The 24254-nt window shown below is 40.3% G+C and overlaps 1 protein-coding gene across 2 annotated transcripts in view; it reads right to left on the bottom strand.

The window, feature by feature from the left end:
- usp24 (ubiquitin specific peptidase 24) overlaps positions 1-24254 on the bottom strand; it is a 40180-nt gene that overhangs the window by 9611 nt on the left and 6315 nt on the right. Inside the window, exons 6-51 of one of the 2 annotated variants that reach the window (XM_084722711.1) lie at positions 23919-23954; positions 23745-23810; positions 22594-22659; positions 21317-21391; positions 20579-20737; positions 20352-20466; positions 20074-20177; positions 19714-19821; positions 19523-19618; positions 19274-19435; positions 17388-17480; positions 16623-16730; positions 16366-16515; positions 14892-15023; positions 14072-14183; positions 13910-13986; positions 13615-13755; positions 13213-13266; positions 12984-13117; positions 12377-12443; positions 12092-12202; positions 11905-12003; positions 10876-11049; positions 10693-10778; positions 9566-9674; positions 9200-9346; positions 8991-9088; positions 8707-8802; positions 8399-8621; positions 8140-8299; positions 6774-6935; positions 6534-6604; positions 6269-6429; positions 6126-6187; positions 5783-5974; positions 4726-4840; positions 4440-4584; positions 4224-4343; positions 3982-4107; positions 3325-3423; positions 3138-3220; positions 2896-3037; positions 2671-2790; positions 2356-2570; positions 379-503; positions 16-157 (exon numbers count right to left, since the gene is read on the bottom strand). In XM_084722711.1, the coding sequence (XP_084578837.1) occupies positions 16-157; positions 379-503; positions 2356-2570; positions 2671-2790; positions 2896-3037; positions 3138-3220; positions 3325-3423; positions 3982-4107; positions 4224-4343; positions 4440-4584; positions 4726-4840; positions 5783-5974; positions 6126-6187; positions 6269-6429; positions 6534-6604; positions 6774-6935; positions 8140-8299; positions 8399-8621; positions 8707-8802; positions 8991-9088; positions 9200-9346; positions 9566-9674; positions 10693-10778; positions 10876-11049; positions 11905-12003; positions 12092-12202; positions 12377-12443; positions 12984-13117; positions 13213-13266; positions 13615-13755; positions 13910-13986; positions 14072-14183; positions 14892-15023; positions 16366-16515; positions 16623-16730; positions 17388-17480; positions 19274-19435; positions 19523-19618; positions 19714-19821; positions 20074-20177; positions 20352-20466; positions 20579-20737; positions 21317-21391; positions 22594-22659; positions 23745-23810; positions 23919-23954 (5438 nt within the window). The remainder of the gene's footprint in view (positions 1-15; positions 158-378; positions 504-2355; positions 2571-2670; positions 2791-2895; positions 3038-3137; positions 3221-3324; positions 3424-3981; positions 4108-4223; positions 4344-4439; positions 4585-4725; positions 4841-5782; positions 5975-6125; positions 6188-6268; positions 6430-6533; positions 6605-6773; positions 6936-8139; positions 8300-8398; positions 8622-8706; positions 8803-8990; positions 9089-9199; positions 9347-9565; positions 9675-10692; positions 10779-10875; positions 11050-11904; positions 12004-12091; positions 12203-12376; positions 12444-12983; positions 13118-13212; positions 13267-13614; positions 13756-13909; positions 13987-14071; positions 14184-14891; positions 15024-16365; positions 16516-16622; positions 16731-17387; positions 17481-19273; positions 19436-19522; positions 19619-19713; positions 19822-20073; positions 20178-20351; positions 20467-20578; positions 20738-21316; positions 21392-22593; positions 22660-23744; positions 23811-23918; positions 23955-24254) is intronic. The other variant, XM_084722713.1, reaches the window with a different exon arrangement.

Genomic DNA, 24254 nt, shown 5'->3' with positions numbered 1-24254 from the left:
GGGAGGGTCACTCACAGTGTAAGGTCCTCAGCTTCTTGCCTCATGATGCTGACTCTGCTTTTTTTAGGCAGGACAGGTGAGTTCTGGTCACTGATCTTCTGATAGAACAACATGTAGGCGTTCCAGTATCTCCTCCGTACATCGGGGTATGGGTTGGCTGCGCACACACACACACACACACACACACACACACACACACACACACACACACACACACACACACACACACACACACACACACACACACACACACACACACACACACACACACGTTAAAATATCTGAATATTCATGAATTCTTGTGATTGTTTTGTATTTGCCTTTTTATGTCTGACAGGATCTTTACGTTTAGACATATATTTTACGTGTGTCACTTACACTGGTCATAAACTTTGGGACGGTACTCGCCACCGAAGCACTCGTACTCCAGAGTTTCATCATTCATATCAAACTCCTCAACCACGTTGTCGTTGAACTTGTACCAACGTCCACGGGCGCTACCACTAAGAGATAACAACCAGAGAGGGAGGGAGGGCAAAGGAGGGAGAATAAAAATGTCAGATTAGATTCCAATCCACAATTTGCTATCTCACAACTGGGAACTCAGCACATGCTTAAATAAAAAATAAATCAACAATACCGAAAAGAACAAAGCCATCCATAATAAAAAATGTGACTGTTGCAGACGGGGCAGAAATCTCTCACAAGATTTAGATATTTTAACTTTATTAAACAAAGAATAAGTGACGTCAAAGCAGCTCCAGAATGTGTCTAATTTTCTGGTGTGATCAATGTCCTGAGAACAAACTCTCTTTGTTGTAGTCTGAAGCATGAATAGGAACAACCGAGTGAGTTAAAAGAAGGGTGCCAGATATTATTTTATCCACTTTTTCAATGAGCATTCCTGCCTTCCACAGCCAGACATCTGGAGATGCTTACAAACTAAACCAGGACAGCCCACACAAAGTCCGATGCTGCATTCATGTGCCCTGAGGAGGTCCTCGAAAATCTGCCTGGAAAGCTAAGGCAACAGATTAATGTCACTAGTCACTGGTTATATGATTCTTATGTTAAGTAGGAACAGGAGCTGGAAAATACAATCAGAGAGCAGCACACAGCTCCGGTAAGCACATGAGACCATACATGCTGATTTTCAGAAATTAGCCCTTCAAGTGAGTGAGGTGTGCGGTGCTAATTTTTGTTTACTAATAATTTTTTATAGCTGTTTATTTTATAGTTGTTTTTCACTAAAAAAAGCGAGACAACTACTAAAAAAGTAATTTATGATGACAAAAACTATGACAAAATCTACTGACACCTTCATCAATGCATAAACACAAGACTAAAACATTAGGGAGGACAAGTTCTCACTAGGGGTGGGACAGTTCATCAGTGTAATCTGTGTTACTGATAACCAAACTATGTTAATTTGCATAATGTGCACTGATATGCCACAACGAACTGCTGTGACCGGTCAGAGCATGGATTCACTTTGAGAAGAAGCTGCAACAAACAAACCTCAATGCAACAACTACAAGCTGTGCAAAGTGGGCGGGTCTTTTCACAACTGAACACCTGCTCTGCATGAGCACATGAGATGAAGCATCGAGTGCTCTGCCCTCCTTCAGCAGCAAGATAGCCATGTTTGTTTACTTTCTGTTGGTACCCAAGCACGATATCTTAGGAATATAAACATGTGGAACATGTTTCTATTGTAGTCATTTATAATAAATTTTATTAATGTTTAAAAGTGATGTCTGGAACCGCTGCTGTTACACCATCATCATCTAACTGTGTTATCTGGCTGTTTAATTCTTTCTGTTTACTTATCAACCATGAAACTAATGTCATAGTCTATTGTTACAACCTGTAATTCATTTCAATTATTTTCTTTGGCCCACTCTGATGCAAAAATACATTGCCATTGATCACACATATTACTACAGTGATGAAATAAATCCATTGACCATTTTGAGTTTCAAGTCAAGTACTTAAGCAAAAATACTGATTGTTGAGTTCAGGGAAAGGGTTGACACAGTGAATAAATACACATCACAGCTCCTTTTAAATTTAAGGACCAGTGTTTTTCTGATTATGCGAAATCAAATAGAGTTTATTAAACAGGGTGGGAATTTGAGAACTTTTAAAATATGCCACCATTATCAGTCTTTCAATGTGCTTTATACTTCTATTTTTTTAGGACTGTGATTGAATAAAATATTGAAGTAATGACAAGTATTTTTTTGAGGGGGTAAATAAATTGTTGGATTAATTGCCTAATTAAAAAAATAAATGCTAGGTTAATCATGTAAAAAATAAATGTTTGGTGCAGCTTCTCACTACAGGGTCTCTTACCGTCTATCTTTGATGAAGGAGTAGTAGTGTCCGGCATGTGCCTGACCGCTGTGGACAACAACTCCCACAAGTTCATAGTTCTCAGAGATTGTGACTTTCTTTCTGGGTGACCCTCCTGAGGTGCCATCGCCTCGCCCCTCGCTGCCCTCTCCGCTGCAGTCTTGACGAGCCATTCCAGAGACAGTGTACGGCTCCATGTTCAGCACCCAGGGGAACTGTGCGCCAGCAATACAGAATACACATAAATCATATTTACTTTTCTGGGTTTTGAGGTGAATGGAGATTTGTGATGTTAGAATTAGAAATACGTCATACCCGAATTTGTTCATCATATTTGATGGAGCGTCCACTTTCCCAGTCGAAGCCGAAGCGCATGAGGTGAATACAGAGAACGGTGGGCAGGGATTTGATGCATGTCCTCTTCACTGTGGTTCTCTGTGCACGTGAACACATATACACATTGTGAGTACAAGATAAACACTTGTAAGTACACATGATATCAGGGTGGTGGAATAACAACATACACAGCACTATACACACCTTTTCTTTGCATTTCTCACAGTAGTAGGCGTTGCTGCCCTCTAACACCTCTCCTCTGACAAACTGGTCCAATGAGATCTCTAAGCTCTGACAAGACGTTACTCCAAGGTTCAGAGCCATGAAGGTTTCTTCACGCTCGTACCTGCATAACAAAAAGGTAAAAGTTGAAAAACATAATCTGTGATGTGTCTCAAAATGAAACAACAGTGTTCATTTTTGAGAAAAAACCTACTCTTACTTACCGGTGAGGACAGTCTTTACAAATCTTCTGGTCAGAGAAGATTCCCTGAAATGTGTTTTTGAAGATCTGTTCTCGACCCATTTTCTGGTGGAAAAGCAGTTTCATCATTAATCACATCATCATAACAATGAGGTACTTTAAGTGGTTAGCTGGTATTTAAAAAAAAAAAGTGTGGGACGTGAGTTTACCTTGAGATGTTCATCAAGCTGGTCCACCAGACTAGTGAAGAACTCATAAGCATCCTGTTGTTCCCTTACGTACAGTTCCTTGTTCCACATCTTGAAGATCTGCAACAGACATTTGCACATGGACGATAGTTAGGCAATATGCTCTCAAATCAGTCATGCAACAGTCATGCAGACAATAAGACATCATCATGGAGGAGATGGATGTCTTTGTGATTAGTCCTCTTTGTGTCTGATTGATCTTATTGTCTATCTTCAAAGAATAGCAGAAGCAATCGGGAAAACCAAAAACAATAGGTTAAAAGAATAAGGAAAAATAATGGGACAAAATAAACGACTATATACAAATTTTATAAAAGAAAAATACACAGAAAAATCGATTAATTTATATAAAACAATACAGTTAAAATATATTTAAATACAAAGAAATAAATAAGAGGATAAATAAATGTCAAAATTTAAGACAAGTAAGAAGATATAAAAGAATAATTGTTTCCAAATGTATTTTTTTTAACATATTTATTCTTTATATGGCATCTTTAGCATTCCACAGGTAACTGTGTAAATAACTAAGTTCACTCTTGTGCAATAACACTTGAAATTCAAAGTACCATCAGTCAGAGTATCTCTGGTTTCTTGACAAACAGAACTGTCTATTACCTTCCAGAAATGCTCAGGTACGTAGTATTGCAGCTTGCTTTCCATCAGGTGACCAAACAAAGACTGGACCTGGTAGAAGACGCTCTCTTCTGGCTGATCGGTGTCATCCTCAATAGACAGGAAAGCCTTCAAACCAAACATACAGTTCACCGTTACTGGATTCACTGTGTGAGACTGGACTCAAAGAGCAGATGCCCTCTGGTGACTGCAGAAGGTAAACAGCTCATAGAAAATGTGTGTACCTCTGGTAGGCCAGGCTGCATGTAGAGCTGCTGAAACACAGCATTCATGTAACATGTGGCTCCACCGTTCTTCAACCCAACAAAACCTGACACTGAGCGGCTCTCTACAGGGGGTAGATACTGAGAGAGACACAAGCAATTACTTTCACAGCTGAAACAGTTATATGCAATGACAAATATTATTATTGAGGAATATTATGTCAGTCAGTGTCTTACATCAAACTCCTTGCAGAGGGAAGGATCAGACTGGTGGTGCATGGACATTAGCTCTCTGGTGATCAGTCGGAGGTTTGACAAAGAGCTGTCTGCCAGCATCACCAGCACCTCGTAGGCTGCCAGGCGGCTGCTGGCTGTGCTGCACCTGACCAGACACACACACATAAAGAACATCACAAAAGATTAAGGCAGTGATTTGCAGTGTTTTGTCTACTGCTCCAAAATTACTGAGTTTTACAAGAGAGAAAACAAAATGTAACTGCCAAATAGCATTAAGATGCCATACTTGGGGTGAAAGTCATGGCTGGGGGCTGGGGAAGGTGTGGGGTTTGAACTGTTGATGATGATGCGCGATGCTCGAAACAGGAAGTCATCCAACAGCTGCTGGATCAGAGAAGGACCTGAAGAAAAGAGGTGTACATCATTGCATTAAAATTTAGTTCTCTCAACACAAATAAACACCAAAACATGTTTAATGGGTGCAAATATTAGGGGTCAATTCATTCATCTGGAATGATGAATCAAATCAATAATCAACAATCCAATAGCACTGATGCAAAGTGAACACTGATCCATGTAGTCATCCTTAGCATACGCCTTTATTTTGAAATTCCCATGGTACATCTGCAACACTGTTTCTAGCCAAGTGCACCTCCTTCTTAAACGTTCAAACAATGTTAGTACCAGGCAGATAATGGAAAGCAGAAAAAGTCTTTTCTCTTGGGATTAAATCATAATGTATGGAAATGTATGCAAACAATGCCATTACGAGATAAAATACTCAGGAAACACAATGAACCTGGAGGGCGTACAGCCCGCTAACTTATTCTTGCTACGGCAATATTAACTGCTCTGTTTCGTCAATGTTAGGCTAAAAAATGTGCATGCAGGCAGAAATTTAGTCCTGGTTTTCTGTCGGGAGCAGTGACTTAAACCAGCACTGAGTAAGCAACAAGTATAATTAATACATGTAATTTGTTAAGCTATGCGTAGAGGAAAAGTCCACTAGCTGCTAGGCTAATTTATGCAATGTAAAATGCAATTACTTAAGGTAATAACAATGACAAGAAAAAAAAAACTTGTCTATAAAGTTATCATTTATTATCAATTACAATTATTTGCGTTTTCTTTTCTTTTATTGCCAACTGCAGAAAATAGGAATATGATATCGCCTAATATTGATCTCAGGCCTGTGAATTCAATTGAAATGGCATCATGGCAGACTTGATGATATCAGCAAATATTAAATTTTGTCTGAAGAATATATATATTGTTGTTACGTGATGAAACTTTGCTTTACAGCCCTATCAGATATGTGTGCATGTATCATTGCATGCGCTTACCAAGATGTTCCTTCTCATTGCCACAGAGCGAGAGCAAGGTCTTGATGAGGCGGAGGTGTCCTGCCAGGAGGATGTTGTCTGCCTCGCTGGTCTCCATCTCAGAGCTCCAACTGGGCTCAAAGTTGTCAAGCCAGGAGATCTCGTCCTCCAGCATGGTGGCCGCGCTCACTTTAACCACCTCCATCTCTGATGCTGGAGGAGGCAGAGAGAGAACACAAGGCAGGCCTTTAATGGTTGAAACAGGAGGTTATAACCTCTCTATTACATCCATTCTCACATCTGGGAAAATATTTTACAAGTAAGTATCGAAAAAATTGAGTTTAAGGGGAATTTATTAGCTTACTAGTCAGGTCATCCAGAAGCTGACATCTTAGGTCAAAGTACTCAGTGCATTGGGACAACAACCTAGAAGAAAAAGCATCATCAAAACAAAATCTCTGCTAAAATTTCAGTCATGTATATATCTTGCGTCTGATGCTGAATTACCTCTGGTTGACTCCCCTCATGACAGACGTAGGACTCCATAGTGGCAGCTGAGCAGTGAGAACGACTGAGAGGAGGAACAAATTGGGTTTCTGGACATCAGGGAAAGCTGAAGTGTCAGACTGGCTCAGAGTGTAGAGCTGATCACATGCTACACGGCGGATCTGACCAAGGAAGGGACAGAGACTGTAAGTGTAAACACACACTAAAAGGTCTGGAATAGATTTCTTTTATGGAGTCTATTAAACAAAAACAGGGTGTTGTTTACCTCTCCGCTGGGAGATCCCAGCAAAACATCGATGATGAAATCATTGACAGAGGGAAGGTTGTAAAAAGAAGCTGGAGAGAGAAACCAAACAGAAGATTTAGTATCATTGTAGAAGTCGGGCACACACAGCAATTATACAACCTACATACTTAAGAAAATGTAGATCTTATGGTATTTTGTCACTACATAGAGGACTAATAATAATGGCAATGTGAAGTAATTGTAGTGTTTAAATCTTACATAGCTGCTGACAGCGTAACTGCAGACATGTGACCAGCAGTGACAGAGCCTCTCGAGCGATGATGGCGTCTTTGATAGATACGCTCTGCTGTCTGACACATATCCCCGCATGCAAAGCTGTTGGCGTGGTCTCACCCTCGCTGCTGGAGCTGCAGTTACTTCCTACAAACAAACACAAGACATCTGTCACACTTTTTTATTTACTTAACTTTTGTTTGTGGCACTGGAAATGCTTTGACAATGAGCTGTTGGCAACAAATGGGACAAATCAGGAATGAGGTTGTACAGGATTTTTACCACACCTAGTGATCTTCCTTGATCTCATGTGGAGGCAGATGTGAACAATCAGAAATTGACGTGGTGCAACAACTTCAGTGGAAAAAAAACAAGGCTAAACAAGTCCTGATGAGTAACTGTTTGGGGAGATGTGGTCATCACAGGTTGTTACGACAGTGCTACGATTTTAACTGACAGTCTATGAGCAATAGTGTGTTGCCAGCTAACATAAGCCTGAGGAGCTACAGAGCTTACTGTTGTATGACAACACTGTCAGCTGCTAAGCTGCTCCATCTCCTTGTCGATTTGTCTCCCTCCTCTTTATTTTGTTCATAGAGTCTATTGCTCCTCTGCACTGACAACACGCTGGCGTGTGTGTGGCTGTGACCAGTGCTGTTGAATATGGCTGTGATGTTACTGTCCCTATTGCTGCACATAATGTGAACCATTGTGCAGCACATGCATGTAAATTCTACTGGCACAGAATCAGATATCTGACACGGAGCGGCCAGTTACCGGTCATGGCTGGTCAAGCTGAAAGCCGGCCAATTCCTGTTGATCGGTGCATTTCCATTATTTTCCCTTAACATATTGAATAAATCATATCACATTACTGTTCCACCCATATTTCTCTTTTACAAATACGAACTGAAAGCAAGTTGGAAAAAAAAATTTAATGTGTGTCTGTGCAGCCTTGTTTTATTCACTGTGTCCCTTGAAATGACAATGAACACAGCTATAAAATCATAGTTTCCTTATTAAGATAAGATAGTTTCTTTATTTATCTGATAATTACATCACAGATTTGCGTTGCAGGCTGTGACGCACAGGCATAGAGGAAGCTCTGCAGAGGAGTGTGCATTCAGTCACATGCCATATTTCTTGTCTTGCTTTTGATAGCATCTAGCTTGCTCTGGCCTGTGTTCCCTCACACTGTGGTAAACATTTTGGCTGCACCTTTTTGCCTGTATCTTCAATTTATTTTTAGAAATTTGGAATTTTAGATTTTAGAAAATGGAAATGATTAAAATCAAATTCCATACACTTCCTTATCATGTAGGAACCCTGAAACATGTGTTTTCTGCGTTACCTGTACTGCTGACTCTGGTGCGGACCCCCTGCGGCAGAAGGCTGTGGGTTTCTCTGATTGGCTGCGGGCTGCCAACCAAATCCAATCGGCCTGCTGCAGCTGCCCAGGTCAGACGCATGAAACAGGCCACAGTGGAGGTAAAGTCACTCACCTCCATGGTCTAGAAAAGAGAAAGAGAAAAATACTCAAGATAAATGTGTGTGCTGAATAAATGGTGGTCTTGTTTCAGTTCAGTATTGAAAGTGTTTGTGCTGAATACCTGAATAGCAACACGAGCTGCAGGTATGATCTCTTCAACTCTTATGGAGGAGCGCTCAGACAAAGACATCTGTCTGTAGGAGGACTTCTCTGGAGTTCCACAAAGAGACAGCTGTCTCCCAGTCCGTCCGGCGTTACGAAATGGACGAGATGAAAGTGCCTCGCCATCCCTGATGACATCATCATCCAGCACAGCAGGCATGCTCTGGCCAACCAGAAGAAACCTGCAAACATAGCCAGTTGAGTATGAAGTCTAAGATGGTATGTGTCTCAGAATATGTGCGTGTGTTCAAGAGAGGCGTTTCGCACCTGGCCAACTGAAGACAGATTGAGTAGACTCCTTGTCTGGTCTCATAGTCCACCTCTGATGGGATGGAGTCTCTCTGCATAACATTCACCACCAGACTGTAGAGGAAACAAAGAAATACTGTAAGAACCAAAATAAAACAAATACTGTGAGGTGTTTTTGTTAAAAGCATATACTTAGTGGCATATGTGTGCCAGTATGTAACGCAGCTTGACAAGTCTGTTGACACAATCCACCCTGGAACAAAGCAAACACCAGACAGTGACGGCCCTTTTCTCTCTATTACCTGAGGCCTCCTGCTTTGAGGAAGTTCTCACAGAAGGACTTGCTGCTACTTTTGGCCATCTCATCGTCCGATGTGGGCATGAGCTTTGAACTCAACACCTAACACAGAGAGAGAAGTGGGAGGAAACAGATGTCAAAGTCACTCATCTACTACTGAAGTTTGAGAATAGGTGTAACATATTAGAAAACGATGTTCACATGTGTGCATACCTCCAGATTGTAGAGCACTCTGAAGGTGGACATGCCCGGAGCAGAGGATCTGAAGAGGGACTCCAAGATGGATGCGGCACTGGGTTGGTGCTGCTGCTTGGAGGCCATAGATGGGGAACGAGAGCCTGTGCCCTGGAACAGTGTTTTCTACAGAAAAGAGGAAGAAAGAGAGTTTAGAAAATAATAGAGACTGATGAAGGAGAAGGAGAGAGAGGGCAAGACGTCTATAGACTTATTACAACACAAAAACCAAACCAAAAGCACTAAAACAAAAACTAAACCAAAAGCACATAAGAAGAGAAAGGTAGAAAATTGAAAGGCAGAAAATTAACAGCTTTCACATTCAGCCATGGCAGTCTGATGTACCTGGTGGCTCCAGACACTGGATTCTTTGGGAACAAAGTTGTCAAGAGCGTCTTGCACCTCTGGATCTGTTGGAATCAGCAGCAGCAGCTTCCTCACACGAAGAGTGATCCTGCAGATTATTAAAAGAAAGGGAAAAAAGAAAATGAAAAAGCAGCCTGTGCCTGAGGTTGTGCCATCATCACTGTTACATCAGGCTTAATCATTTGAACATTTAGGTAATTAACGCACTAATTCTGAAATATTCCTGTCAGCACAAGAGCTGGGCAGCATGAATATGAACTCTGTATCTTACAGCATTAAGTTCCAGGAGAAAATTATTTGTCATCAGATAAACAACCCGCAATACTGCCACAACGAAGGCTTGACTACACCATATTTGCTCTATGTATGCCGGTGTTTGACAGCATTGGCATAAAGCATTTCAGGATGTTGTTTTACAGAGCATGCCCACGTTGCAGAATCAAGAGGCGCAACACAACAACACACTGGGTAACAAGTAATTCTGCTTGTCTGCTCGTTTCTAATCACACGTAGAGATAAGCATCATAAATTTGTAAAGCTTTTTATGTGTTCCTGGATGAACGGACCATCACTTCTTCTGCAGAAGTCAAAAAGATCTTTGCATGATAATCTGTGGATAGGACTTCTCTCCTCCTGCCTGTCAGTGTGTGTGTGTCTGTTCAGAGCAAACAGCACTGTGTCAGTCCATTCATCTCTTTCCCCGTCTCTGCTTAAACACAACTGACATGCGTGGAATAAGTACGTAATTTAAAGAAACAGCAGTGAACATGGAATCCAACAGTATCGTGTCCCGCTGCACCAGATTAAACTTTTACACAAACATCAGTTTGGCACTGTTACAGCTGTTACTACCTTTGCAAGCAGATTACAGGAGGAACCAAACTGGCCCCCATCTGTGCCCATAACTTTTATACAGATGGCGAGGTGGATTAAAGGCACAACATTCCTGCCTTGAACAGGCTCTGTAAAAGGTGCTTATGTTTTGACACTTTCATAGCAGTGTTTTTAAAAACAGACAGATGGCATCACAATGGCATAATGAGTAACACCATAAACCACTGACAAATACAGTTTTTTCTTTAAAGTTGTCAGCAAGGTGTACTTACCTGGATTCATCCAGGTTAGCCAGCTGGTAAAGCATCTCAAACACGTTACACACCAAAGCCATCACCACACCGGGCAGGGATTTCTCCTGAACACAGAAAAACATGGACACAAAGCGTCAGAACCGATGTCAGCCTGAGTGTGTCCACAGCTGTGTAAATGTGCTGTCATGTCTGAGCTCGTACCTGCTCCAAGGCGTAGGCCGAGTTGAAGACAGCTGAGCTGGAGCTGCTGGAGGCAGAAGCTGAGGACTCGGAGCTGCCTGATGGAGTGCCGGTGCCCGAGCTCTTCACGGTCAGGCTCTGCTCATCGTTGAAGCCGAGCTGGGACAGCAGCTTCTGGTCCCGATTCATGGTCAACTAAAACATGGTGGAGGAGCAGTGAAGGGACGGGGTGAGAGAAGAATAGGGTTTGAGGTTGATTGAGGCTGTGTTTCCCCTGCCACACAATGAAGCAAACCACCAAGAGGAGGTGGCACCCTGCCTACAAGAATTTACTGTGCACTGATTTGTAGTTTGTAATGAGTACTGGCTTCAGGGGAAACACATGATAGGGAGAAGGGTAAAATACTTTGATGAGGGAGTGACAGGTACAATTGTATTTTTTAAAACAAAAGAAACACCGGAACACAGGAGTCCCTGTCACTGACAGACTAACATTAACACTTCCATTGTATTTTTGATTGTTCTTTTATTAATGACTTGTAAACAAAGCATGAGAAGAAATCAAAATTATTTTTTAAATAAAAGGCCTTTGAACCTATTTGCTGCATTCTTGGGATACAACCTCAGCCCCTTTTACTAAAGCTGCTTCTGAGTACTATGAAACTTATCCATTTAGAAGTTCTAAGCGCCTAGTTCAAAGAGAAACCATTCAAGTTTTGTTTTCTTTTTTTTTTTTTGACCCCTTTCTGGACTTAATTGAAGATGACGGGGCCCAGATCCTACAAAGTCATCTCTACAGACTCCCATGGACTGAAATCCTAAGGTACATCTCCATGTAGGTTTTAGTGTTTGATATGACATTATCTCTTCATTATTACACTTATCATATATTTATTGTGTTTCTCTGTTTATTTTTTCACGATAAGTGTGGAGAACGTGTTTTGTGTTGACGGTAGAGGCTACGTATGTCTATCATGCCCTTTCATCTTTAATTGTTTGACTCTCTGAAATCAATAAACACACTCCTGGAGAAAAGACTTTAAGACTTACCACACTGTCATTGGCAAAGATCTGGACATTATCCACTGGACAGCTCAAGTGCTCAGAAATCTTCCACCTGATACTTCCTATTGTCTCATTACTGTGGGTCTGCAGGACACAAGCGCACAGAGCAAGGTCATTTCCACTCTATACAACAAAGGTGTGTCACAGGGCACTAAGAAGAGTGTTACAGTACCTCTAAGGTGAAAGTGTCTTTGGTTGACTCGTAGGTGATGTGAAGAGTGACAGGGTGTCCATTGTACGAAGCCCCATGAGGTAGAATAGTGCGAGGAACTGAGTACATATCCTACACAGAAACAAACACAAAAAATGAAAAAAATATTCAGACATGAAAAAAAGTCACTGATGCCCCTTCTTGCAGGCTGATTTAAAAATTATTAAGCAGAAATAGTGTCTCTAACTGTGTTCTTGTTTCTCATATATTACAAACATATCATAAAGTCAAGAGGATAGAGCATACCTCTATAGTGATGACATAGCGTTCAGCCAATAGCAGCAGTCTTTCGATTATCACCAGCTTAGTTGATCTAGAGATGAATATAAACACAGAAGTTTCAATGAGACCAAACAAAAATGTTTTTACTTGTGTATTTTATAGTTAAAACTACAACAAGGAGTTTTTAACTGGAAATGAAACGGTCTCACTTTAATGTTGATGCCTAAATATGACCTACATAAGCAAACAAGACCATCGGTGAGAACATCGGCCATTTCTGCACAGTTATTCTCAATGTCTGCCACTGTGTCAGATTTTCCTTGAAATCAGACTCAGACCAGAAGAGAATATGTTTACATTTTCTGAGGAAAAGTTGCGTTAGCCAGTTAAAAACAAGCAGGAGGAGATTTTTCTTTACTTCATCTTATTTTTGTTGTTATATTTTGTGGTTATGGGGGTGGAAATACGATTGAGTTTGTCTACAGTTGCCTTGAGAACTAACAAAATATGAAAGCTCCTTGTAGTAGCCTTAAGTAACATTCACTCTCTATGACTAATAGTTAATAAGACCTAGAAGAAGGAACACTCTTAAACAAACATGTTTCAGTAGGTTTAGTAACGATGTTCTTACCCAAACCCCCCTCTGTACCTGGATGGTGATTGTACAGATGTGGCCACAGTCGGCATGGCAGTGGCTGTCAGCATCTTGGTTGCCCTAGTTACAGCATGTGTCAAAGTAGGCCCGCCCAGGGCCGAGCTTGCTGCCTGAGAAATGGAGAGAAAGAGAAATTAACCATCAGGTGTTGATTTCTTTGAAATGGCACAATCACTCAATAAGAGCAACATATTGCAAAACTTACTTCTAGTCGCTTGTAACAATCAGCAATGAACTTCTTGTGCAAAGACACAGAATCCTATGAGGAAGAAAAGTTACTGTTATATTATATGTGGTTTCAAGTTTATTATTTTAGTATCTTTTGTCAGATGTTTTTTTGTCTGTTTTGTTGTTTAATCTTAGCTTGTTAAATGTTATTGATTTTTATAAAAGGCAGGCATTATATGCTATAGCTCAAGCCTACACCTTTTTTTGTTGTAAATGTCACTACTAATACACTTGTATAAAATCACTTGAGTCAGAGCAAAATAATGGCTTTTAATAGGACGGCAGCATCTTAAGCTCCACTGCTGTTCTCAGATGATGAGACATACATGAAGGGACTGCTGGAAAAGTGAGCCACAGGAGTCAATGCTCACACACTTACCTTCTTCATCTTGGGATTGAGGTTAGTGTAGCTATATGTAATAATGAGCTGGATTGCTTCATTGGCTATCTCTTCATCAGGGGTTTCCATGGCGATGCGCCAGATAAAATCCATCCCTGCCAGGTCAAGGCGTTCTACACACTGAAATCAGACCACATAACACATTAAGCATGAATGTCAACCAAACTGTGATTTACTTCTCTACATAGTTTCAGTGCATTTCAGCTCTAACTGACATAAAATTAGGACATCACTGGTAAAAATAAAATGCAGACAAATGTGAAAGAGGACTGACCAGCTGAGTTCCCTGGCGTTTGAGACGATGGTCACACAGATTAACGTTCTCAAAGAACGTCTTAAACAGATTGAAACCTGAGAGAGACAGAACACATGTTAATTCCTGCATCACACGGTCACAGTGATAGCTGATAGAGCATCTCTTTGCAGCGTCCCTCACCATTCATGGTTATCTCATAGGGTTCCAGTTTTAGGATCTTCTCCTTGAAGAGCTGCTGCTGAACATCACTCTCAAGGTCATGCTGTCCCTTGGTGAACCACTCAAAGCACATCTGCACACAAGCAAACATACCATGTGTAAGATTATTAAACTGAATTTTGGATACAGGACATAGGGTGCACTGAGTTGTGCATTCTTCAGGAGACAATCTGCCTTTTTTCAATAAGGAGTAGCTGTTGCAGATGCCACTTTTAGTTAAAATGTGTTAGATGTGTACACTGAACTATGCAAAGGCCAGATTACATAGGTACATTGCTTAGGTTCAGTACAACAAATTCAATCAGTCAGATTGACAGGAACTGCTCCCAACAAAATCACACTCAGACTAGACTGCTAATCTGTACAGGGTGCTTCCTCTAAATGGTAGTAAGGGGCTGACAACTCAGAGCATCAAGCAACAGAATGGAATAATGAGGTGTGGATGAAAAAAGACGAGTAGTTGAGTATGACATTTTAAAAACTTCTTAACATGCTTTTGTTAACCTTTGTAACTTTTCTTAATGTTTACATTGTGAATCACTTTGCAACTTTTGTATTGACATTAAGAGTGTAAGGTAAAAGTTTCATTTTAAAATTTATTTTCATGTATGTTTTTGTACCTGCCTTGAACACTGCTCTAAACAAAAGACAGAGTATGCAGTGAGTGGAAAATGTTTTCTGTGTCTTTGTTCCTCCTGAGCAGTCAAGCAGAGAAAGGTGCTCGCATTTACAAACAAACAGCCTAAAGACACAGGTTGCATTTGCATAACTGTTTCCATACCTCACGGTCAAGTTCACAAACATCTGGCCCCGACACGAGGCACTCCCAGAGCTCCTTGGCCCTGTTCCAGACCAGGTAGAGGCTGGCCTCTTGGAGGAAGAAGGCCAGGAAGCGCAAGTGGCTGTCCAGATACTACAACAAGATTAAGAGACACACACTGTCAAAAACACACTGTCAACATGCTGGTTAACTGTGCAGCTCATTTTTGATTACTTCCTGTGTATGTCAAGTTCTGAAAAATTACATAATAAGTAAATCATTTCTATGAGTTGCAATGCAGTTCCATAAAACAGTAAAGATGATTAATAAAATGACATGCGAAATATATATAAAAAAAACCCAAACAAAAACAAAGTCTTAACTTAACTTAACTAGTCTTTCCTGTAGTGCTATTTTTTCCATCTAGATAGTTGGCAGGTTTTGGAAATGGCAGCCATAGAGATGTCTGACTTCTCTCTGATATAGTATATATAGAACTTGGGCTGCACAGTTAATTGAAATATTATGGAAATCACAATACAGCAAAGAGCAATATCCAAATCACAGAAGCTGTGATTCTTTGATAAAGGAGAAATGTGTGACAAAGTAGCATTATAATGAAATACTATAGCACTGCATGTTTGTTTAGTATAGACTAGTGTCACATCATAATGATTTTAAGCGAAAATGAAAATTGTGACGCAAAAATTATCATTCCCACTAATCATGAATCAATTGCAGTATCTATCAAAATAGCTGCACTGTGATTTTTCTTTTTTTCTTGCCATATTGTGAAAGCCACAGCTGAGCTGAAACCTATCCTCTATGAATAGATGCACACTTTCTTCTGCACAGTGATACAGCTGACAGGTGTAGTTTGGTAGAAAGAAAATAGTTCCTACTTGAAACTGCTCACAACAAGGTATGTGTGTTATCTGAGTATACAACAATTCACCAATAGTTGGTGAATCATTGCATGTCTGAAGTGGTAGTGGTCTGAACGTGTCCTCACACAAGCCTTGTTATTCAAAACACAGGAATAAATAACTTCCAATTTCACAAAAACTCATTGGCGTGATGGATAACTTACACTTACAAATTAACTTGGTAAGTTACAAAGTTGCTACTCAACTACTTCAAACTTCCAGCAGGTACAGCACAGCTAGCAGCAGTGCACCAGTGACTTCAGCATTACAAGAGATAGGTCCGTGTTGACATAACAGTGAGGCGCAGCTACTGAATGGAGTTTGAGGTGGGTTTCTTTCTGCGACTAATGGACAACCTAATGGAAAACCTGACTGCAGAGTCAAGAGCCATCTAGTTAAATTATAATGGAAATAAGGCAGAGATCTTTACAGCGGATATATCCAAAACTCTGCAAGTCAAACCAAAACTATCTAGATGGATAAATAACACTACAGCTAAGAGGGAAAATATCTAGTTTTAATTTTGGGGTGAACTGTCCTTTTAACAACAACAAAAAAAAAAGACAAACCTCCTGGTAGGTGTATCGTCCATCCACAAGAGTTGAGCTTGAGAGGCCGTTGTTTCCCCCAGCAGTCACGGCCAGTCGATGGCAGCACACAAGGGATCCTGTGATCAGCTTGACGATCTCGAAGTTCTTCTTCAAGTCCTGGATGATGCTCTGTGGGGAGGCAGGGGCAGGTTATCATAGCAACACTACACTGACTGTACAGTGGATCATTTTCGATGATGTTTGTTTCTTTGTTTGCACATATGAGTCTGTGTTACCTTGTCTTGTTTCTGATAGGTCTGCTTGATGAAAGAACGGGTGATCTCGTGCAGCTGACGGAGAGCAGGAACAACCCACACAGCCTGAGGACTGCTTTGCTGAGAGGCCTGTGAAGATGTGTGCACACACACACATACACACCAGATAATGATACCCACGAAAGCAAAATCAGCACACAAACACATGCTACAAAAACAGAGGGCTGTGATTGCATTTGCTAATCAGATTTTGCCACCACAGACCTTCTATTTTTGTAGCTTTGTAAACATGAGAAAAGAAATCAGAGCCAGAGATGTAAAACATTTGACTGTTCAAATAAGCTCCAATTTAAGTTTGTCCTCTAACATCTGTTTTTATAGTCCAAATCAAATATAAAACATGTAGTTCTTTTACATATCTAAGGCTCTGATTAGATCCCTCTTTGGATGAGTAAATGTGCTAGCACTTCCACCAAAGCTGACCATTCATCCAGCAGCTAAATCTCATTTAATTGGGCCAGCTTTCACCCAGGACAAGATCAACACCACTGTGTAATCATTAGTCAGTGCCAAAGCCCTCTCAGTGAGGCAAGCAGAAGATTAACACACACCGGGTTCAACTACCTCATGTTACAATCAAGTGCGAAATTATCAATCTGTGACCAAGGAAACCCCTTTGTGGTCAAGCCCTTCACCATGATTGGTTGGCGGGTGTGAGGCAGTGAGATTGGATACAGATTGGTCAGTGGAATTATAAATGAAACGTATACGGGCTCCTTCTCTTACTTTGGCCAAAGAGTTAGCTTTCTTCTTGCCCCAAGTGCCCGTAAGAAATGAGCTTTGAGTGTCGCTGCCTTTACTGTCCTCCTGAGTGTGAGTCTAGAAACACATATTTCATTTGAAGGTGGACATGTGTACATCTGTATATGTGTGAATTCACCCAATAACAACTGAAATTGATAAGGCTGAGAAGTGCATTTGGTTCAGTGTGTGTGGTTACAGTCAAACAAGCTGCAGGTATTTGAAAACATTAATGATTACTCTGCTGTATTTAGGTGTACCAGCTGGTGTTTTATTCACCTTTACCTATGACATTTTGACAATGATATTTTACAAGAGATTTAATGTTTAAACTGATTAATTTTAGTGATTTTTGTAAACATACACTCATTCTGAATTTGATGCCTGCAACACTTTCCAAAAATCTTGGGACAGGGTCAACAAAAGACTAAAAATGGAGAAGCAACATATATATACATATATATAGGTGAAGTCTTCTTCAGAAATGTCTTATTTCAGCAAGACAACACCACGAAACATTCTGCACGTGTTACAACAGCGTGGCTTTGTAGTAAAAGAGGTTGGGTATTAGTCTGACCTGCCTGCAGTCCAGACCTGTTTCCTTCTGAAAATGTGTGGCACATTATGATGCACAAAATATGGCAGCAGACTTGCCTGGACTGTTGGGTACTTGAGGTCTTATATCAAGCAAGAACACAAAAGAATTTATCTCTCAAAACTTCCAAATTAGTATCATCTCATTTATCAAACACTTACTGTGTTGTAAAAAGAAAAGCTGATGTATCACAGTGGTAAACGTGCCCCTGTCCCAACTTTATTGCAACATGTTTCAGGTATCCAATTCAGTGCATATCTTCAAAAAACAACTTCTATTTGAACACTACGCATCCTGTCTTTGCACTGTATTCAACTGAATATAGGTCAAAAGGAATTACAAATCATTACATTGTGTTTTTATTTACATTTTACACAGCGTCCCAACTTTGTTGGAATAAAGGTTGTAGACGCAGTATAGTTTCCTTTAAAGTTGTTGATCTACATCTTACATCTGCACAATTTCATGTTGTTTCTCTATATGTAAAAATACATTTTAAACCTATTTTTCATTTACAAGCACTGTATAATCATTAAATAAATAGTTTATAACAACCTATAATGGAGTTGTAAGCAGCTATATACAATTTTAAGTGTTTATTAATTTTAAGTATTTCTTAACAATTATAACTTCTTCTTTGAAGACATATTTGCATTACTACAACTATGATTTATTATATTGTCATTCATTCTATGTTTACAAATCAGGCTCCACAGGATAAGTTATAGGTGTTGACTGATAAATTAAACTAAAGAAATTTCTGCTTAAAACTACATTATAGTGTGACATAAATCACTTATTAAATGTTTATGTACTGCTTATATCTTAATGGGGGCTAAAGTAAAAGTGCCAACTATTCCATAATAACTAATTAATTTAAGTGAAAGGTTCTCCTTTAAAAGAACTGACAAGTTTAGTCATAATATGTGTAGCTTTCTTGGATCTGTGAAAAATGTTTAACAAATCCAATGTTCATGCAAACATGAATATATTTATATATCTTCTTTATCTTGTCTTTCAAAAAAGCTTTAAAATTAATATTGAACACTTGACAGACACTTGTTGTTTGGCCCTCTATAATCCACTGCAGTTCCACGGATGCTAGACCAAGACACACTCAGATGGAAGAGGACTAAACAAACTGAGGTTGAAGGGTAAAAGGCAGCACTGACATGGACATGCTAACTTCAGAATAAAACTGTCACTGAACTGCAATAAACACCAGATTCCACACCCACAAAGACACTACTGAGCATCTGTAGCATGTCTGTCTCACCTTCTTAATGTCCTCAATACATTTAATGATGTAACTGCGTTTCACAGTTTCCTTGACAGCATAGGCATCGCTCAGAATCCCCAGGTGCTCCTCCAGCGCCTGCTGAACTAGACTGGTAGGCAGGGTGGGGAGGTGAGCCAACTCCCACAGCACCTCCAGCACCTAAGCAAACACACAGAAACGTAACATGATTCAGGCTTCACTGTAATAATGAAACCTAACAAACTGTAGATTTCCTCTTAAACACACCTTTCCAGCTGTGGTTTCAGAGCGAGCCTCCCTGCCGATTCTCCCGATCAGACTCAGCAGCTTCTGCCTCACACGGTCACTCTCGACCTCCCAGCTCTAAAGAACATGCAAATGGCTTGTTAAAACTATACACTGACTTGCAAGCTGCTTTTCATTAATTAATTATTGAGAGTCAGAGGGAAGACACTGACCTTCTGTATGAGGACGAAGAGGTGGGTGAGTTGATCAAAGCTGAATTTCACAGCAGCAGCAGCGATGATTGTATGAATGTTTTCTATCACAGTTGAAGACTGGCCAGCCTGTAATGTCCACACAAGAACCAACAGACACATTCATCCATCTGTCTGTTTGAACATTTGTCACACTCCCAAAAAATATGCACTTACACATGAATACAGTTTCAGAAACACTTCTATGTGCAGAAAATATGGCTACAGTTGAGTTCACTTTAGCAATTAAAAACAGAAAACCCTGTGGAACATACTTAATGACAGTGTAATGAATAATTCAGACATGACTATTATTATCGTGATGAGAGCATTGGTGCTGACCTGTATTCTCCAGATCTTGGAGAGTTCGTCCAGTGACAGTTTACTCCCCAGTAACTCAATGATTCCTTTAATTCTCTCGCAGTACTGGGCCTGGTCAATGTTTCCTGGAACAAAAGAATATCTAATGAGGTCAGTGAATAAAGTCAACCTCAGGCCAAAAGCCTGATAATGTCTGCCTTCTGTTTAAAAGTGGCTACAAAGCCCAACTGTTTGTCCAAGTGTTTTGCGAAGAGACACACTTTAAACAGTTTGTGGCAGTAAGAGATGTATTTTCTTACCCTCCAGTGCTATTGATAGAACTGAGTTCTCTACCAGCCAGTCCAAAAGTTTATCTGTGTCGATGGCATTTTTCACTGTCTTAGACACTGTACTCTCCTCTATTAACTTTGTCACCTGACAGAAAAAGACAAAAAACAAACAAGACTGTGAGATGAGAGCAAAATTTGATTAAAACATCCATTTTGTCTAGTTCGGAGCTGACAGTTCACATCCTATGAGAGCAGACCTCTTTGAGGGAGTTCATCTTGGTAGAGAAGTGAGGGGTTTTGAGCATGCGCAGCAGCGTGTCCAGCCGCAGGTCATCCACCACAGTAACCAGCTCTCTCTGGAACCTCATACACAACAGCTTGATGGCTGACAGCAGGTCAGGGATGCTCACGAGACGCTATGGTTAAAAGACAAATTAAGAACAACTGAGTTATAACATCTTAGTTAAGTCACAATCAAGTTCTTTAAGATACAATAAAATTAAAAAATACATTTTTCAAGTTATATTCCTGTGTTAACTGTTCAATAAATTAAATATATGTATATTTGAGTATTTTTACAGCAAAATCTGACTTTTATTTTCCTGTTATACTTTAAATAACAGTAGCTCGACAGTTTACCACTGATGTATCTGTATCTACAGAAACATCATGCTGTATTTTGTAGGCCACACCCACTGTTGGGCAATCCAATCACATCTGAAGAATTTGATTTCAATATTTCTTGTACCTAACTGTGCCCATGTATTCCATTTCACAATGGAAGAGTCACACTGTCCCTCAGATCCATCTGGCATGTGCCCTGACCAACGAGCTGGGGTCACTAGCACAACATGGTTATGATCCCTCACTGGCTTCCCCACCCCAATGTATGAACAGGTTGGCCATCCCACTCCTGGGAATCATTGCTTCTGCCCCTTTTCACAGTAAATTTAGGTGCAAAAATCATAAAGATGGCAACAAAAATAAAATGCTACCTTATCTTTAAGGTCCTTTTCCTCCAGATTCTGGACATATGTGATCATCTTATGGATGACTGGATCGAGCATGGGCTAGAAAAAAACAATATGAAACTTTGTTGATCCCTGTGTGGAAAATGGGCTACTGCAGCAACAAGACAGTAAGAGGATATCACAAATAAAAATAGAATATAAATCAGAATGGAGCACAAGGGTCATGTAAATAAACAAGACTGATCATTTCAACACTGTAGCAGGGTTAGACAGAAAACAAACTAAGAAGAGGTGAATTACATTATCAGGAGAAAGAGAGAGAATGTAGACATAAACAGTAGTATCAGTGAGAGGTGAGACCAAGTCACTGTTTTGCAAGTCACAGGTAAGTCTCTATTATTATTTTTTATTCAAGTCCCAAACTGAACTGATTTTGACAGTTGCTTAGCTGTTAACGTAATGTTAGCTAAGCATTAGTCTGCTAACTAGCCTCAATCAGAGGTGGGAAGCAACAAATACTTAGGTGCAGAAATACTGCACACAGGTATAACTAAGTATACTTTTAGTGCATTTCAGAACCTGTACTTTTTCACTTTTACTTGAGGAAGAAAATTAAATCAGTACTTCTTTACTCTTACTTCTTCTATGTCTTTTTTTCTGTATTTCTGCTTGATTAAAGAATATGTTTTGTTTAATACCTCTGGCCTCCGCTTACCGACCTTTGTGGAACAAAGATGGAAGTTGTTGCACCTCCGTCCGTAATTTTCCACAGGCACATTTTGCATACTGTACATTGTTTTTTCTAAACAATTTTTACAACAAAATTAACTTTGGCATAATTCTTTCTGGCTCTCAGTAACATGTGCTTTAGTTATTAATGGTTCTTTCCCACAACTCGATTGAAAGCTGTTGAACTTGTTCAAAACACAGTGGATCAGGGGATTTATGTGTTGACTTGCTCAGAATGAAAAGCTTTAATATTAGTTGATTCAGGAAATGAAGAGAAATGAATTGAGCTTGGCGCACTTTTTAAATAACATACTTTTAAATCTTTGAGCTTGGGGGAAGGTATCAAGTATTTTCAAGTCAAAAGGCTCAAGTCTAAGCGCCGTCATAAGTAATTAGTGTAAAAATCTCAGTCGAGTCTTTTTTTGATTTTGACTAGTCCAAAGTAATCAAATTTGTGACTTGAGTCCAAACCTCTGGTATTAACTTAAACTCAATGCAAAAAAGAACATACAGAATACCAGATTACCATCAGTATACTACCATCACATGTGTATGTAGACAGGATAACTCACCTGGACAAGACTGGAGTTCAAGTATTCTGCACCAACTCCAAGAGGCTGGACCAGAGCTGACACACTCTGTGTATGCGTGAGGAAAGAGACAGAATACCTCAGGCATTATACAAACCAAACAGGAAATCAATGTGTCAATACCAGCTGAGTATGACTATCACAAGAAACACCCAGTCGATCTCTACATAATCTGTCTTACAACACCCATTGATGCCTCACTTTTGAAGGCTTAATATCAGCACTCTGCCTCTCATATTTAAGTGTTCACGCCAGAGATCAAATTGTGTTTAAACTGATACTGTGTTTTCACTGTTGCATGTAAGTGAGAGGGAGTGAGCGTAAACAGATGTGAGGGTGAGTTTCCAATACCAGAGCCCAGCTGTCATTTGTCATTCAGTGCTAAATCACAGGAGCTTAATGAATGACTCCTGTGTTCCTGCCTCTTTTTTTCTGGCTATCTTCCATCTCTGTTTCTGGCCTCTCTCCCATCTTCTCTACCTTCTTCCTCTACTCACTCACTGAATTACCCCCTTGCACTTGACTTCCTGCCCAAAGCAGACAAATGAATGAGTCACCCCTGGGAGTCAGTAGAGGAGGGAGCACTCCTCCCATTATCTTTTCTCCTTTCACTTTCGGTCTCTTCCCCTCGTGTGCTTGGAGTATGTTAGGTATCTGACAGCTCATACACTCTACTGAGCTCCCACTGCTACTGAAGAGTGCAACACTGGTCCGCAACCAGTCTCTGCCTTATTAATATGCTAATGGTTAGAGGGAGTGTATGCGTGCATGTGTGTGAATCAATGGCTGTGCACTGCTGTGGTTCCGGCCAGGTTCCCAGAAGGAAGCATCAGTACAAGGATGCCTCAGAACACATAACACAACAGAGCATTTCAACCATCACACAGCGGGAGGATGAGAGAGTGTGTTTGTGTGTAAGTGAGTGTCAGTGAGAGGGGGACATTCAGCACCCTGCAGCTGAGAGTGGTGGGGGTAAACATGGTGACCTTTTGCCTGTATAGGCTGTCTCAAAGTCTGTCTACAGGGCCTCTCTCCATCCATCACCAGGGACCGAACTATTTCACCACTCTAGAGACATGTATGAGAGTATGTAAGGATGGCAAAAAGATGAAAGTAAGGACAGTTCAGCTTACAGCGATCTCGATTTCATCAGTGTTGAGCTTGCTCTGGATGGCAGTGAATCCTCCCAACTCTCCAAACTTGACAAAAAAAGAAGAGAAAAGGAGACCGATGAGAAAAAAACTGATATAACTACTGCACATGTTCAGTATATGGAGACAATATCAGGGTGACGGCTCATTACTCACTCGATTCACCAAATCAACCAGCCAACCATGAGGCTCCTGAAAGAGATAATTATGTTTTCACTGGATTAATTCAGCAATGGCAATGAAAATTATTGCAACACACACGTTTAGTTTTCTGACAGCTGTTGTGTGTCAGTCACACATGTTCTGCTGAGCCCCTGTGGATCAGTTACACAACACTGAAGATGAAGAACTCATTTGTCTGCCCCCCATGTGCAAACTGTACTGACTATGAAACGTAAACAAAGGCTAATAAGGAAGTGTGTGTATTACTTCTAGCACAGATTTACATACTTGCAACTGCATCTGGATAAACTGGCACAGTTAACACTTCAC

This window comes from Lutjanus erythropterus, chromosome 7 (genome assembly GCF_056507025.1).
Source record: "Lutjanus erythropterus isolate fLutEry1 chromosome 7, fLutEry1.hap2, whole genome shotgun sequence".
Classification (NCBI taxonomy): domain Eukaryota; kingdom Metazoa; phylum Chordata; class Actinopteri; order Lutjaniformes; family Lutjanidae; genus Lutjanus; species Lutjanus erythropterus.
This window is presented reverse-complemented; position numbering and strand designations above follow the sequence as displayed.